Here is a 17,811-nt window from a genome sequence, read left to right as displayed (position 1 = left end):
TATACTTACTGCATTCTGGTGCAGGGGAACAGACACAAAATGCAGTCAGTTCTTAATTAGCAATAGATTTTTCAAAGAGTTACTCACTGCTATAAATGGTACCTGCAACACTGAGGTTCTTTTGTTTGTTTTTGTTTGGTTTTGAGACAAGGTTTCTCTATGTAGCCCTGGTTGTCCTGGAACTCACTCTGTGGACCATGCTGGCCTTGATTTCAGAGATCTTCCTGTCTCTGCATCCTGAGTGCTAGGGTTAAAGGTGTGCACCACAACTGCCCAGTGAGGCTCTATTTCTAACTTTAGAGAAGACACAATCAACCTAACGGAGGGGTTCTAAAGCTGCATGTGGGATCACAACTGTGCCTCTGCTAAGGAAGAGCTCTGCAAGATGAAAGAGGCTGGCCGAAATACTGATAAATGATAAAACATGCCCAAAGTCTTAGGGCCTCAGAGCCCAGCATTTCTTAAGTCAGTGTAACGTCAGTGTGAGGAAAATATACATGTATGGTCAAGATCTATATCTACCCAACGAGTAGGGAACAAAGGCATCTGGAAGACCACAGAAGAGTGACACGACCCTTCAAGTTCCAGAAGAACCTCCCATCCATGATCCGTTGATGGAATCATTCTGGACTCCTTGTTCAAAACCACTTCAGATGGCAAGGAGACAGTATCCACCTAGAAATGATCTAAAAACAAGAACTGAACTCTCTAATGATAAAAGTCAGCTTCCCGAGCCCCCAAACAAAACTACAATACTCAACCATCAATGTGGAAATGAACTTCTTCCCCCACATTGAAATCAGAATCTACTACAATGGTATTCTTCTACATACTCCAACACATATCATGGCGAGGACAATAATTACTGTCCAGAATGAAAGTTAATAATGTGCATATCTTGTGGCATAAACATTAAGGAATTTATTCAGACAAGTACATTCGGGGCTTTTATTGAATGATCCCCTCCAGTGAAGCTCTGTACAGACAGCTATGGGGAAAACAGAAGAGCAGGAGGTTCCATAATACTTCACAATGTGCCCCGACTGTATATTGGAGAGCAAGCACCCACTGTATAGGGGTAGAACAAACTAATGCTTTAAACAATAGTGGCTTCTTAAAAAGTCTTGTAGATTCTCAGACCATTCGATTGTGCTCGCAGCATGAGTCACTGCTACTTTCTACTCCCAAGTGCCAACCACAACTCTTCCACACAGCATGGTTTTGAAAGACATATCCAGAAATATTGGTCTATTTCTAGTCTTTTCGATAGAAGCAGTTAAGGCTATCTTATATTTCTAAAGAAATTTATGTAATTTTAAAAAGTTGTACTCTTTACGAATAGTAAATATCAAAATTAAGAGGTAAGTGCAAGAGACAACTTCATACCTGAATATTAAGAATAGGGAGATGATATATTTTATAGACAGATTGTACAGATGGACATTATGTTCTGGAAACCAGGCAGTTCAAATACAAAGACCGTGATTTGTTCAAGCTAAACGTGCCATTAATGATATACACTGTCAATGTTTTTACACGTCTGCTCTTCCTTCCATCTGAGGACAGACGCTCAGCATTTGGATGTAATGTATTAGGTGATGTTTTATCTTTATATAATAAAGGCATGACATATGAAATGGTTCATTTATAGATAAACCCACAGCTTTGTGGGTGCAATTTAGAGACCTGGGATGGACACACCACTGCTGTAAATGCATCCTAGCAATGGCACCCTTGTTACAAAGTCTCTGGCAGCCCCCAAGTATCATCCAAAATATCACCATTTTGACAAAAGGTAATGTACTTAGCCACAATTGTTTTTTAAAGTCACTATGCCAAGAAAAAGCCTCCAAAGCAATAAGGACTTTTTAAAAACCGAACATCAGAAAAAAAAAAACCTTTAAAATGTATAAGAAAAACGTTTTACATTAGCTATTTTACCCTTCTAAACATTAACAAAACTTAGCGATTAACACATTTTCCTTTACATACATAACATTTTTATAGGTAGACAGCAATCAAATATGGTAAGCTTGAAGAACAATTTAAGAAACATAGTTTCTTAAATATTTTTAAGTAAACTATGATTTTTAAAAACTACAACCCATCATATTCATATCTAATCCACAGTCACCTTTATCATTTTCAACCTGCTTCACCTTCTTCTGTAACTCTATGTTCTCCAGCACAAAGGGGAACTAGAATAGAAGGTACTGACGACAGCCAGAATTAAGTGGAAAACATGTTCTATAACCATGATAGGGCAAGAGGTACAATTAATTTAGCCCTTTTCCTAGATGAGAGTATTTCAGCTATACAGAATGTAACATGATCAGAAACTAGGGCCTCTAGGTTCTAGTGAATGTTAATGTTTAATTAAGTTTTTCCAGTAAACTAACTGCCAATTTAGTAACTTCCTTCTAGATAAGCCTAAGAAAGGAAGGTTTCACATTGTTCAATTTGCCTTTCAGTGTAATATAATTTTTTAAAGTAATAGCACTTACTTATTTTCTCCCTCCATTTTATTACTTCTTTGAGAATTTCATACAAGGCATTTTGATAATATTCACCCCTCCTACCCCTTCCCACTTCTCCCTGGCCAGCCCACTTTTTCTTTAATGGACACATTATAAAAATGTCTCAGAAATCAAAGACCAAATTCTGAGTCAAAACAATGTTCAAATTTAATTGTGTGGGACATCTGGATGTGACTTTCTTCCTTTGGAAAGTGGATTTTGTCCACCGGAATGTACAGCTACAGTGTTTTCTTCCTCTTGAGCTTCGCCTTTTTAATCTATGCTCCCTAAATCTGTTTCACGCACTGACATCAGATCACATGCGGCCAGCAAGGCAAACTTATTCACCTCTGGCACTGGAAGCTTTTCAGGAAATCCATGTGTCATCATCCCAAGGCTTAGTGCCCCCCTTTCCCCCTCTGTTTAGAGAGGAGCCAGAGAGATGAAAGGCTTCCGCCAGCTCAGCTGAAAAGCACGTCCATGGCGACTGACAGGCCAGTCGCTGAGGCAGAACTGGACAGTTAGGAAATGTTCTGGACCTTACTATACGGTTTTAAAGTAAAGCACACAGTGCTTTAAAAGGCAGAACCCTCATTTCCTGTGGTCAGTTTTGAAAGAAGGAATGCTTTTTTTGCACTGATATGAATTCTGAATACTTTGCTTACATGGATTCCTTAAGCTTTTGGTACTCTTAAATTCTTAGTTGGATTTTCTGTGGTAATACTGACATTTTCATATATAACAATACTGCTGAGAATCCAAGAAAGCTTAGGCAAGTATCAGAGCAAGGTTTATGAATAACTTATTAAGAGAAAAAAAAGAACCTTTATAATTTTAAATAGAAAATAGATAAAAATATCTAAAGTTATCAGCCAAATTACCACTTTAAATGCATCCAAATAAATATATTTATAAAATAAAAACAAATTATTAAAATCAGGCTAGCTGATGATTAAACTGAGAAATTTAGACAGAAAAATAAAGAAAACTATTAAGTACAATGCACAGATTCTACTTCTCTCAAGGAATAAGAATAGAAATAGAAAACAAAGCAAATGGGTGCACCTGGGAGACAGAGGCAGGTAGAACTCTCAAACTGAGATCAGCCTGGTCTATACTGACAGTTCCAGGCCAGCCAGCTCACCAGATCTTGGTGGCAAGCAGCTAAGCTATATTGCCGGCTTGTTTATTAAATCTATTCATCCACTCTGCATCTAATTATTAACTAAAGATGTCATCCATACAAAGGTCTTATTAAAAATTGTACTTATCACTATCTTCTTAATCATAAGAGATTTTTAGCTTCTTGAGTTCATAATGCTTAATTTTTAAAAATGTCCTTATTTCATGGAGAAGAAAAATGAACTCAATGATTTTATATGGCTGTGATAGTTTTGATTGTCAACTTTACATAATTTAGAATCACTGGGAAAGGAAATTCAACAAGGGATTGTCTACATTAGTTTGCCCTGTGAGCATGGCTCAACAGCATGACTATGCTATTGAGGTGGGGGGACCTGCACACTATGGGTGGTACCATTCCCTAGAAAAGGGATTCTGACCTGTTAAAAAGAAAGCGAGTTGAGTACTGTCATGCATTCATTGTTCTCTGCTCTTGACTGTGGATGTACTGTGACTAACGACTTCACGTTCTTGCTATCTTGATTTCCTCATGATGATAATGGGATGTAACCTGGAATCATGAGCCAAATAAATTTTTTCTCTCTTAAGTTGCTTTTATCAGAGTATGTTATCACAGCAACAGAAAAAGAAGCTATGACAGTGACTATTTGACAATTAGCTGTGTGCAACTTACTGGATTTACTCATTCAGAAACTTTTGTTTGAAGAGTGCACTTATAACATGAGCTACAGGTCTGCTACAGAGCTCCAGGTCAGTAACAAATCTGTCTATAGGATTTGGGCTCAACCTTGACTGGACACTGGCATCACCGGGGAGCTGTGAGAACACTGCTGCCAGGTCCTATGCTGGCAATTCTGGTTTGATAGCTGGTACAATCTAAACAGGAAATCCTGAAAGCTCCCCAGGTGACTCCACTGTGTAGCTAGGTTTTTTTAGATACTGAAGTAGAGCATCCATCTGAAGAGCATTTAGAAACATAGTGCACAGGTCTTCAGAGCTAGAGTCTTGAGCTGTACCAGTGTTGAAAAAGTGACACTGTGACTTGCAGTAGGAAGGCAAAGTCCAGCAAGAAAGGTTGTGGAGAAAAACCTGAAAGAAGTGAAATCTAAAGTAAGTAGAGACGATTCTGAGATTCCTGGAGGATAACTCATCTGGGACCAAGTTTAAGGGTTTTGCCTACTGACATTAAACTTCTGTTCTGATTAGGTACATAGAACAAGGGTACTATAAAATAGTATGTTGATCAAGGTGGGAGGGCCTGCCCACTATGGGTGGTGCTATTCCCTAGGCAGGCAGGCAGTTTCCTAATATCCTATGTGGGTGTGCCTATCTTCAGCAGCAAAAGACTTTCAAGTCTTAAAGCCAGATTGTAAATTTTGAGGAGATAAGGAAATCTCTGCCTTGTTTGCTACTGGTATGTGGCTCACATGAGGCCGATTGGCTTGTGAGATATACTTGGTTTCCTTTGAGAGCTATTAGGACTCGTTTTCTAAAGTTAAGTACATCTTAGGACACACTACAGGGCAAGCTAACTGTATGTCTCAATATAACCCTATTATCCTATCAAAATAGTTTCAATTGGGTCTGGTGGTGTATGTGTATAACCCCACCATGTGAGAGGCAGAGACTACTACCTAATCTATGTAGTAAATTCCCGACCAACCAAAACTATGCGTGACATGGCATTAAGAATCTGTCGTACCCTTGTAAATAGGTAGCCTTGGTGGATAATACCATCTTAGATAAGGACAAGTGAATCATAGACAGAGTCATAGTAACCTGTCCCCTGAACCTTCACCCAGCCAATACCATGTTCTGAAAGATATCTGTACTCCCCCTGAACACCCACGCTTTGGTGTCATCCCCTTCCCCACGTCCGGCCTTTTTGTGTTTATAACCCCTGTGTAAATAAGTAAAAATTATGATTTGATTTAAAAAATAAAAAAAGAATCTGTTGTATTTGTAAGCAATAAATGAATACGTACATAGGCTCTCTATGCCCATGATGCCATGGCTAAAATTCTAAAAATACACATGCAATTTATGAGCAATAAATTGTTCTCTGGGAAAATTAATGTAAATCCACTATCTTTATTTTAGGAGCATCATTAACTGTATCTTTTCTTCTAAATTTCTATTAAAATCGATGTTTACCAGTCAGCCAACTCATGAAACTATTTAAATTTAGATCCGTGCTATACCTGGTAAGAGATTTCACCCTGCCAGTGGTAAAGAATGACTCTAACATCTGCCTATTTAGTAACAGTATCTTGAGACCTTGCTAAAGAAAATTAATTCAAGCACAGTGACTTCTGAATATACACAAGAATTTTCCCAATGCACAAACCTCAACCATCAAGAGACCTGCAGCTTCTTTTGTAGACTTGGCCTAAGAGGAGCTGTGCTGAAGGCTGAGCATCCCCAGCTAAGGGCAGCGGACAGCATGTACACCTCCATCTAGATGCAACTCCAAACTGACCAGAGTCTGGAATTGATGTAAGAACAGGGAGACAGGGAACTGGAGGCTTGTGACAACACTGGAGTTTTCCCATATGGGGAGCCCATGAGTTTGGAGAGAAAGGTAAGGAAATGACCTTGGTCTTAACCCTACTAGGAAAGAAAAGAAATAAAGAAAATTTTGGGAAATGAGGGAGTTGAACCTTATATCTATTATTTAGCAGAAGTTAAGTATAGTAGCTACCCAGCCTTACTTTCTCATCTGTGAAATGGGAATAACAGCTACTTCCATGGTGCTGTTCTGAAAATTAAATCTGACAACAAACACAGTAGTTACTATTGCATTCAGATAGGCCTAGGATGCCAGAGCCCTGGCTGTCCTGAAACCCACTTGGTAGACCAGGCTGGCCTCAAACTCACAGACATCCCCCGGCTCTGTCTCCTGAGTGCTGGGATTAACAGCATTTGCAACCATGCCTGGCTTAAGTGTAATGTTTAACCATTTAATTTGGAGCAAGCAGGCTCATTTTGAACTTCTGCTGTGGAGTTTATTGTTGTAAGATCACAGCGGGGCCTGGCCTGGACAAGACCAAAGGAAGCAGGAAATCCCATCCCTAACCCCTAACTCACAAGAATCAGCCAGCTTTATTTAGGTGATGGAAGTCTCTGGCTTCTCCCTTCCTGGGGATTTTTATGCTTTGTTTTTCAAGCAACCTATGAATGACTGGATGACCAGAGGCACCGGTGTCCATGTAACATGGAAGACACATTATCACATAAAAATTTCAATAGTGACTTTGATAAAGTCTCCAAATGGTTGAGCACTTAAAACACACACACCACACACCACACACACACACACACACACACACACACACACACACACACACAGTGACTATACTTGCAAAGAGCTTATTTTCAGATTCAAGGTACAGTTATTTATAGTGAGTTGCCTACACAACGTGACTTCATTTCTAATTGTTTCACCTTAATAACAGTAGTACTAATTTTTAAAAACATCTTACCTCAAATATTTCAAAGCCATAAATATCCAGAACTCCCATGACCTTCTTTCTCACTTTGGTTTGTGCCTTAAAAAAATATTTCAAGTTAATAAGATAATGCAGGCATAATATAACAGCAAGAGACACAGACTTGTACAAGTTGTTTTGAACTAAAACAATAATTCAGCTCTTCTGTTAAAGACTTGGAAGATAAGAGTACTGGTGTGGAATCCTTCAGAAACTTAACAATGACACAGGCACTGAAGGTCTTCATGGTGCCTCATGTGACGAAACAAGAAAAGAATGAACTCTGACCAAGCACAAAGCTTTTCATGGTCATCTTGCCCAATACCCAATGAAGATCATATTAATTCTCTCCAAACATATTTAATGAAGATCATATAAGTACTTAAAAGAAAAAGTTATCTTTTCAGTGAAGTGTATACAACTACCAAAAAAAAAAAAATGCTGCTACTCTGCAAAGACCATGAGACCCAGCACATATGATACAGCAAGAGAAACAAAACCCCCAGCAAAGTTCAGTCTTGTGCAAGATCAATCCATCAGAAAAATCACCTTTTCAAGTGGCAATTGAATATTTGCTTATAGAACAAAGCTTCTTTAAATATAATGCTTGCACTGTGAATACCATTTATTTATTACAAATAGTGTCTTGCAGAGATTCAATACCTTAATGCTTTCGTTGATACGATTTACCAACCATGAAAACAAGCGGCTGTAGAGGTTTTTAGCCAGGGCATCACGGGCATAATAAGCCTATTAAAAAGAAAAAGGAAAAGCTTAACACTAACAAATGCTACAATGCTTAATTTCTATAAAATATTTAAAATACTTTAAAAGTATTTAGACTATTTCAAAATTCTCCTTGGGTCCATTTTTATTATATACTGGCTAAGTAGTCAAACTTTAAGAGAATTAGGTAAACTTTTCAACCAGACTACATTGTTTTTTTTTTCCATCCCAGGCAATTAATTATAATATCACAGAATGTTTTGTCACAAAAATATTCATCCTAATGGTACATAACAAAGGAAAACCAAGAAAGGATCCCAAGAATAGGAAAATCAACATTCATAAGAGAGACGTAATATAGTTATGTGCAGAAGGATGACTGCAGAGCTGAACAACTAAACACTTACACTGCAGGAAAGAAACTGAAAAGTAGTGTCCTTAATACAGTAACTGCCCCCCCCCACACTCATACAAAGGAAAGGAAATAAAATAAGTCAGAATAAAACAAATGATAAATTTTTTTCATTTACAAACACAGTTCTTTAATTGAAGCCATAAAAAGAGAAAGTATAACAAAATAATCAGGAAGAATATGTAGACTATCTCAAAAGATTCAAAGAAGAAAAAGACACTTAACCTATGGAGAGATATAAAATTTCTAAAATCTAGGGCCAATGAGACGTCTCAGCTTAAGGCCCAGATGCGCACAAGGGAGGAGAGGAATGACTTGCTCTCCAACCTCTGATCCGTAATTGCAAGGCTGACACACATTTTTTCCATTCCCCATCCCATATTAACAAAGTTCAAAAGATCCTTAAACAATTAATAGGAAGGCAATGTTACAGAGTATCTTATACAATACAAAAAATGGGAAAACAAAAAGATGGTACTCTAAATCCAAAAACTTAATAACAATCAAATATGTAGGTCTAAAATTTTACTGTTTTCATTTAGCTTTGAATATTACCTAAAAATCTTCTACAATGAGCTTTTGTAAGTTGTATGAAGGTAAAGTACCTCTTATGTGCTTATTTGTATACTTTAAAGAGGTTCACAGGGATGAGACATAGATGAGGCAGAAGACACACACACTCACACACGATTCAGAATCACAGGCTGGATGCAGAGCACAGCTTTGGTGAGAAAATCTAATTCTCTCGAATATCTTGGGCAGCAAGCGTATGCTTTAAGTACTAATGTCATGTATAAGCAGCCTCACTGTCAGCAGCCCAAGAGGAACTGTCCTTGGCCGAGGAGAGGGAGGCTCTGCTGTTCTTAGAAAACACCTGCTGCTTGTTTACCTTGCAGACTGTCGGCATTTAGTCTAGACTCTGCCCACAGTTTCCTGGCAACAGCCAGGTATGCCTGACTCACTAAAAAAGAGGCTGCTTTCCCTCCTCTTGCTGGCTTTTGCTCTCTCCCCTTGCTCCTGCTTCCCCTCTCTCCCCATGCTCAAGACTGGCCTCCTCTCTCTCTCTCTCTCCCTCTCTCCCTCTCTCCCTCCCTCCCCCTCTCTTCCCTCCCCCTTCTCTCTGCCTTTCTCTCAACTCCCCTCCTTATGCTCTGAATAAACTCTATTCTATACTACATGGTAGTGTGGCTGGTCCCTCAGAGGGGGAAGGGATGCCTCAGCTTGGGCCCGCAGAGGCACTCTCTTCCCTCACACCATATCGCGCCTCCACCAAACATATCCCTGGCTTCTCTATCTTTTTATGAAACACAACACAGACTGTTTGTAGTGAGTCAAAAATTCTTGTTAAAATAAATTGGTGCATCTTCACTTTATAAAGGACACATCTTGTTAGGCTGTGGAATATTTGTTGAATTCTTATTTTTTTTAGAGTGATTTTAGAACACATCCACTTGTCAGTGAGAAGAGATCATTTCCTCTACACATTTCCTAGTTAATAAGGAACCCTCTTTCCTGGGAGAGCAGAAACAGCAGGAGTGTGAATTCCCATTTAAGGACCACTTCTGTGATCTAGGAACCAAGGGGAACACGTTGATTCACCACCTCAGACCCTAAGTACACTATGAAAACAGTATGCTTTTCTGCAGCCACCTGGTGCTCACAGAGGAAAGTCCCTGGTGGAAACGACTTCTAAAGTGGCCAATATCAAGCTTGGCCTGACATGGAACACAGATGGGGAGCCTGCAGCAGAGTAGAAGAGATCACATTAACACAAAGACCTCTCTCCATCAGAAGACGCGTAAGAGCCAGAATGCAGGGAAAGAAGAGGTCAGGAAATGGGGGATTTAGGGGCCTATCTGATCAGAAAAATCCCTTAGAAGGAGTAAAATTACATGAACCCCATGGGTGGGCAAAACAATGAGCAGTGGCATATGGATGACGGGCAAGCCAAGGGGATAGACCAGAATAAAATAAAGTAGGCTCTTACAGAACCCAGCTGAGAGAAGTCACATAGGTAGGGCCAGATTAGCGGGCCCTGAGGCTAAGCAGACACCGGACAACAGACTGTTCCAAGTTTCCATTATCTTGGTATTTAGGCTTCATGTCTGCAGAAAGATCTGCATGTAGAAGGAATAATGATGTTACTGAAACCTCAGGTTGACATTATGGGTAAACCCTAACAGAATAGCCTACCTGTGACAGAAAGCCCACCAGCACGGCCCTAACTAAGCGGCCAACCACCTGAAGGGCTCAAGCCAAATCCTTCTTGACAAAGATTTAAAAGATGTGGGGAAGTTTCACCCAGAGAGAAAAAGTCACTCAATTATGCACTAGGGCGCAACTTGATCTGGTCTGGATGAATAAAAAGCCAAGAGGCTAACACCACAAAAGCAGACCCCCAAACTCAGATTCCCATGGGGCCTTCTGAAACACAGGCTTTTTCGGTGGTTTTACCGCACATATAACAACTCCTCTGGCTGCTGAAATGTCCAGATTTGATAATTCTCTACAGGTGATCCTCCAGCTGTAGCACCTTTGCTTGTATCAGAATCCCAAACTCTTTACTCCTTCCCCCAGACCACTGTACCCATCTCTCTGGAGGTATGGTCAAAATTAAATAAATTAATGATAATAAAAAAAAAATAGCCAGGCCGCCCAGGTAACTGTGGTGAGTGTCCAAGTCTTAGATCCTCTTGCACATATTCTCCAAGTCCAGCAAGACCTTCCCAGCCATGTTCTGAATCCTGACCCAAACTTAACGCTGCAGCCAAGTCTGGCTGATCCTTGGGCTCCAAACCTGTCTTTCTTTTTGAGATAACACTTTGTCCATTCTTTCTCACCTGAACCCTCTCCTCTCTCCACAAAGCTTTCCTAGTCTCAATTTCTCTAGCAGGAGTTCTTGCTGGGGCTTGTACTCCCATGCTTTCAATATCTCCCCAATTAAGTCAACTGCTCACTATCTGACTGTGAAGCGTCAGCTGGCTATCATTTACAAGAGCACACCAGTTCACCGAGGGAAGGGCTGCTATAACCCCAATCTCCACATGGCAAAGCATTTCCACAGCCTCGGAAACACAGAGAAGGTTAAGGAGAGCAGAAAGGAACAGAAGGGATGAATGGATCCTACCCTGTGGTCCTACAGTGGCTGTGACCATGCAATGGCTGGTTGCAGGGAGGGTGAGACCAGAAGATATGGCTGACCAAACGAAGCAAGCCCTTGAGAGCAGTAGTAAGCAAGCCATTTAATTCTAGCCCAGATCAGTACCGACTGGTAGAAAAAAACATCCAACTTGCAGAACAACGGGTTCACACCACAAGGGCATCCCGAAACCTCCTGAGTGCATTTATATCATCATACACTTATCTGTAGAAGCAACCTGAATTTCTGTAGGAAGACTTCTTTGGTGTGTGAAGCATAGTGGGAGTATAACATAGTGACAGGAGTACAGCTTGACCATTCTACCTATTATCCTAAAACAGGCAATCAATCCCCAGTCACTCTTCTTTGACCTTGCATTAAGACAGACAGCAGCAATTCTGTTGCCTCTATTTTCAAAGCAGATCCAGCAAGGCCACACCCCCTGGTTCCAGTGCAACCATCTGGCTCTGGATTAGTGGGCGTCCCTCTCAACTGCCTTTATTTTCCCTCGGGCTCTGCTCTTTATATCCAGCCAGAAGGACCTTTGAAATATGAGGCAGCTCTTGCCCACTTGTGCTGGATGCTCCCAGCTCACTTTTCAGTCGGAACGACTTTCCTGCCTGCCCCTATGAACATCAGTCTTCCTCATTCTGCTCCCTTTTTTCTCTCTATCACTTCGTACTTAGTACACGCTGCTCGCCAGAATATTTGCTGTGTCTGACTATTTATCTAGCATCCCCCTACCTTAATTTTCAGCTCCCTGAGAACAGAAACTCTTACTGTATAATTTTCCTTAGTGTTTCTAATATGTAATGAGCACAGTAAAAAATACCTCTCGTACATGTAAAAATAGCTAGGTTAGGATCCCCACTATACCCAAGGCTGGACCTGATAACCAGAAGCCAGTGACATCATTCACTTAAGATAATGAACACAGTCTTAGAACCCCATGACACCCACTGGACAGTATATAAGCAGAGACCAAGAGCAATGCTCTGCTCTGCACATCTGGAGAGACGGCACCTTGAGTATACCCCAGGATCTTAACCCTCTAATCAGATAATTTTGTTTGAGACTGGTCCTGACCTGCAGCTAAGATACATCCCACATGTGAGTGAGCAGCCTTGGGGAGGTAGGCTTAGGGCTGTAGTTAGGGATTTAGAATGTGAACCTTGTGTGATGGCCCTCAGCATAATAAAATATAACTTTTGTTATCCTAACGACACATATCTATCACCGTGCTCACAACACCTAGAACACTATGTAGAATGCAGTCTAGCCATGAGGTAACGGCCTGTAAAATACAATTTCACATAAAATACCACCACTCAAGGAAAGCTTTCTTCTGCATGTTAAAGTTTACACACCTGTGCCACATTCAGTGTGGTTGACACTTTCTCCTGTTTCGCCTCAACGGTTCGGAAGCTGAACGCTCTTTCTAAAACCACTTGATCGATGCTGGTCAATTCACAAATTTCTTTTAACTCTGTTGGGGAGTAGAGAAGAACGGACAGGGACAGTGACTCTGTGTGCTACTCATGATCATCATCAAGTCCGCAGCTGTCCTTTCTACGTCACACGCAAGTGTATAAACACGTATGAATCAGAAGGGCGAGAACTTCACTGCGGTGATATTTCTGTTTAGTTTCACTAGTAAGTTTTTTGAAACCTATAAGTCCAAGGTTTGCTTTCTAGATCAGAAGCTGGGCAGACATTCAAAGAAGCCAAGCTGCTTGTCCACTAACTTACCATTTTTATCTTTGATTTTGCTTTCATCCAAACCATTCACTCGTGATTCGGGCTTGAACTCGATGTTCCCCAGTTTCAAAACGGCTGCCACTACCTCCAGGACAGACTCAGCCTCATGATCCAGAAAGCCCACAATCTGCATAGCATTCTGGAGGAGAGAAGCACCTGTTTTCTTTCTATATTTCTGTACCTGTTGTTTTGTTGTTGCTGTTTGCTTGTTTTTAATAATTAATGAAATTAATGAATAATATTACAGATTTATTTCTGGGGTTAAAAAAAAACCCACAAAGCAATTATGTCGATAGGTGGATCCAAACTGTGACTTAAGAGCCTCCCAGGCACCATGCAGAGTTATGGCAGAATGTGGTACACAGACAGGAAGACAGAAGAAGGGGCTGGGAGCTGCGCCTCAGTGTCCGCCCCCCTCCCCTTTACAAATCAACCAGCTGGTTTCCATAGATGCACATTTGTTTCACACTGGTCTTCTGCTTCTAGAACAAAACCAAGCAAGATGCTTCTACAACCGCCAGCAATAGAAACAACGTTGCTTATTTTACATACAAGAAAAACATTGGCTTGCAAAGGTGAAGTGCCTCAAGGGTGCAGAGGACACTCATTCATTCACAAATGCATACAGAGTGCCAACTATGTGTCAGGCCAAGTGGTTACAGAACTGCCCTTGGACTCAAGTCTTAAGACAAAATCATGTGAGACTATTCCTTCCATATGCGGGTGTTTCTATAGTTCTACACAATGGCATACTGAGAGCTGCACTCTTCCCTAGAGCCCCTGCTGTTATTATCTTCTGTATGTGTGTAACTGTTCTACACAACAGTGGGAGTAATGGCCACTTTCTGTTATGGAAATTTTCAAACATATATATGAGTAATAAGAACAAGGGGAGGAGCCCACATCCCTTCATTCAACATCAACCATTAGCGGGGGTCAATCTTGCTTCACCTCCTCCCCTCCTCCTCCACACAGCCCCAGCTGTCTCATTTGGAAGTAAATCCCAGTTTCCATAATGTCACAATTGGAGTAATTTTGAAAGTGTGTGTCACATAAAGACAGAAAGCAGTGTGTTATGTAAAAGTTGCTTCTTCTCTAATGAACGAGGAATGCAGAGTCTTCTAATGTGTTGTCATTTTCTAAATCTGCTTAAAAACGAGATTTTTCTGCCCCAAAATACTTTCAACCTAAAGGGACCCAAAGGCAGATTTCACATTTGAAAATTAACTTTAGCTAAAAAATTACTTAGAACTTCAATACATGCTGAGAGTCAAGTCCCAGGACAATAGATGAAGGCTCCTTCTTATAAATGGTAAAACAGCACGCTCTAGTAAACATGGCCTTCAAAACCTTATACGATTGATTGTTGAGCTAGTGTAAAAATCAAACTGATAAAAACATAATGAATTCTTGGATGTATCTAAAACCTTGGGGAGCATAAATTATAATGTAAAGAAAGCTGAACTGTAAGCAGTCCTGGCTAAGCAGTAGAGTTACCCATTTTAAAGCGCAATGAAGGCACTTCTTACCCTCACAGTCCTGAAATTGGCAGCATCATCCACACCATTAACTTTGGCAGAGTCCAGACTCAGATAGTTGTATCTGCTGAAATCCCGCTCCAGCTTAAGCTTGTCTGTTGAATCATGCATACAAATTTATATGCTATATCCATAAATGTACACCTTCACAATTTCACTCTTTACCACCCAGATAAAATGTCCTTTGTATTATGTAGCAAGTCAACAATAAAAACTGATGCACAAAGATCAAAACCCACTTTTGTAACTGGTGCTGGGACACATTGTAATGTAGGACTGACAGGCACAGAGAATGGAAAATGCCCTTCATATAAATTGGCTTTGGGCTCCTATGAATTATTCTGGAGTGATCTATCCCCAAAGATGATAAGACAAGTTACAGACTCTGATCTTTTGGTGACTCTTTGGGGGGAACTGTTATTGATAGTGAGAGGCTCTCATTAGACCAGTAGATTGAAAGGCTACAAAGCAGACCAATCTTTATCCTTTTCACACTTTGCTAATATATGCATAGCGTGCAATTCAATGTTTTAATGTGCATATGTTGATTATCAGTGAGCATGGTAATGAGGGTTAACTTTCATTGTCAACTGAATTTAGAATCACCTAAGAGACTCAATGCTAGAAATGTTGAGGCAGATTTAACAGAGAGAAGATACACTGGAAATGTGGGTGGCACCAGCCATGGAGGCCAGAATAAACATGGTGAACACCTCTCTGAGCTCTGTCTGCCCAGATGTGAGCAGCCTCACAGTTCCTCTCCTACAACGGCAAATGTGGATGCCATCACACCACAAGCAGAGGCAACCTTGGGCACCATGAGCCGAGCCAGCCTTTTCTCTCTTACATTGCTCCTCCCTAGGTATTTAGTCATAGATACAAGAAAAGTAACAAATGGAAGAAGAGCTTGTCTCCCTGAGTGACAGACCTTCCTCAGCTCTTTTTTGAACTGTTGATGATGTAGTCAATAGCTACTGAATATTAATGATGTTGCCAATAGCTATTGAATACTGGTGACATTGTCAAAAGCTATTAAATACTGATGACATAGCCAATGACCATTGACTATTAATGATGTAGCCAATAGCTATTAAATAATTTCCTTATGAACTCTTTAATTCTCTAAAATCTCTAAAAATCAGATTGTTAACTCATGTATAGCTACAAATATCTTCCCTATGACTTAAAAAAATTATTACTTATTTACTATATATGTGAAAGAATTTATATCATGGCAACGGTGTAGAGGTGAAAACTTGTTTGGTTTTCTTCTTAAACCAGGAGAGTCCCAGGGATGGAACTCAGGGTGCCAAGCTTGGAGGCAAGTGCCTTTTTTCACTGAGCCACCTTGTCCAGCCTACTCATTCCCCATGCTTTTTAAATTCTTACTGAGAAAATTCTTATACAGCTGTAGGCTTTTACTACATTGTACAATTTTATTTCCGTAAATGCTACAGTTCTCCATTTTGAGTTTAAATTTGTGCCCTTCTCCAACTATAAGGCTTAAGACATCTGAGGCATATGATTTGGTCCTGGTGAGACACAGAAATAAGAAAGAAATGCTAGGTGTGGTAGAAGCAACCAGAACAAGACAAAATGAAAATGTCAACAGGGAAAACACACAGACTGAGTGTTGTAGAGACTGCTTCAGAATACACTCTAACAATAAAATCCTAACCTCAAAACCACGGACTTACGGAGGAGCTCCTCAGAGGCGCCTGAGAGCAGCTGATAGAACACATGGAAGTTTCTTTCACCTCTTGGCTGCTTAACAACCCGAGATTTCTCTAAAAGATCTAAAAGGGAAAAAAACAAAAAACAAAAACAAAAAAACAACCAAATTAAATTGTATAGAATTTATTTTTTACCTTCAATTATATATATACTTGCTTTCTCTCTTTCATTGGTTTCAAACTAATAAAATAAAACAGTAAAAGAAATTATAAACCTGACTTGAAAAAAGGAGCACAATTCAACTGAAATCAACTAAATTACCAAATTAAGCAGTTACATCCAACATATCCATTCAAGATAACAGCTTTTAATACTAATATCCTCTTTTTAATGGTCATATTAAAGTCTTTAAAATGTAATGTTATAAATATAAGTATTGAAATGCACCTATTCATATCCACAAAATTATAATGCTAAGAAAAACAAGCTTCAAGGTACAGTCCCTATGTGCGCCTTGGATAATCTCTTGTTTTATAAGGCATCATCGTAGTGCTGAGCACGCAGGCTCATCTGGGATCTCATATCTGACATCAGATCATCTGACCCAGGTGCAGCTTCCAGGCTCCACGTACACCCCCTCCCCCACTTTCTGGAAGAATTAAGACTGGGTTTTCTAGATCCTCAAATTCTAGGATTTCATGTTATCTGACAATACATTTACTAACTCCAGATACTTTTCCATCTCTTAAACTTAAGGCCTCATGAAGTTTTCATATTTTTACCCAGAAATGAAAAAATAACAACAGTAAACAGAAAGGAATCATTGTGACAGAATCACAGACAGTGTCTCCTCCTGCCTCAAATCCTGCTAACTCCTCACCAGATACAGGAGAGAGGGTCTGAGCTCTGCTAGCAAGGGCCAATTTTAAGTATAAAATGCATCTTTATAAATTTACACTTCTAGCTAGAAAACAGTATAGTAGTGACTGGCACACTAAGTCCAACTCACATTGAAATCCAAGTGTTACTTAAAGGGTGTGAGGTTGACAGAGCTCCGTGAGGACTCCCTGGGAAGGCTCACTGTATTTTCCATTTGTATCTGAGGCATCTATCTACAAAAGCATTTGAGGATGCAGGGTGAGGAGAATTTGACAATGTAGCTATGTTGAATGTGAAATCTGGAGCATTCTAAATACACTAGGTTGTGTATAAGAATGAAGAGATGGGACCCAAGACCTATACTAAACCAACTGGAAAAACCAACAAAAATATTTAAGCACAAAAGTATTAGAAATGAGATCCTGAAGGTATTTTACGCTCGTCTCCAGCAGTCACGAAACTTGAGAGACTGCAAGGCCCCTAAACTGTGGGTGAAGAATAATGAAGACTTGACATTTAGGGAAAAAAGGGGGCAGGG

The 17,811-nt window shown here is 40.0% G+C and overlaps 1 protein-coding gene across 4 annotated transcripts in view; it reads right to left on the bottom strand.

Moving 5' to 3' along the window:
• Positions 1-17,811, bottom strand: part of Myo1b (myosin IB) — a 162,133-nt gene that overhangs the window by 36,397 nt on the left and 107,925 nt on the right. For all 4 annotated transcript variants that reach the window (XM_028765684.1, XM_028765685.1, XM_028765686.1 and 1 more), the window contains exons 8-13: positions 16,418-16,516; positions 14,712-14,815; positions 13,174-13,321; positions 12,792-12,910; positions 7,811-7,897; positions 7,142-7,207 (exon numbers count right to left, since the gene is read on the bottom strand). In XM_028765684.1, the coding sequence (XP_028621517.1) occupies positions 7,142-7,207; positions 7,811-7,897; positions 12,792-12,910; positions 13,174-13,321; positions 14,712-14,815; positions 16,418-16,516 (623 nt within the window). The remainder of the gene's footprint in view (positions 1-7,141; positions 7,208-7,810; positions 7,898-12,791; positions 12,911-13,173; positions 13,322-14,711; positions 14,816-16,417; positions 16,517-17,811) is intronic.

Source organism: Grammomys surdaster, unplaced genomic scaffold, assembly GCF_004785775.1.
Source record: "Grammomys surdaster isolate TR1022 unplaced genomic scaffold, NIH_TR_1.0 165, whole genome shotgun sequence".
In the NCBI taxonomy this organism is placed as follows: Eukaryota; Metazoa; Chordata; class Mammalia; order Rodentia; family Muridae; genus Grammomys; species Grammomys surdaster.
This window is presented reverse-complemented; position numbering and strand designations above follow the sequence as displayed.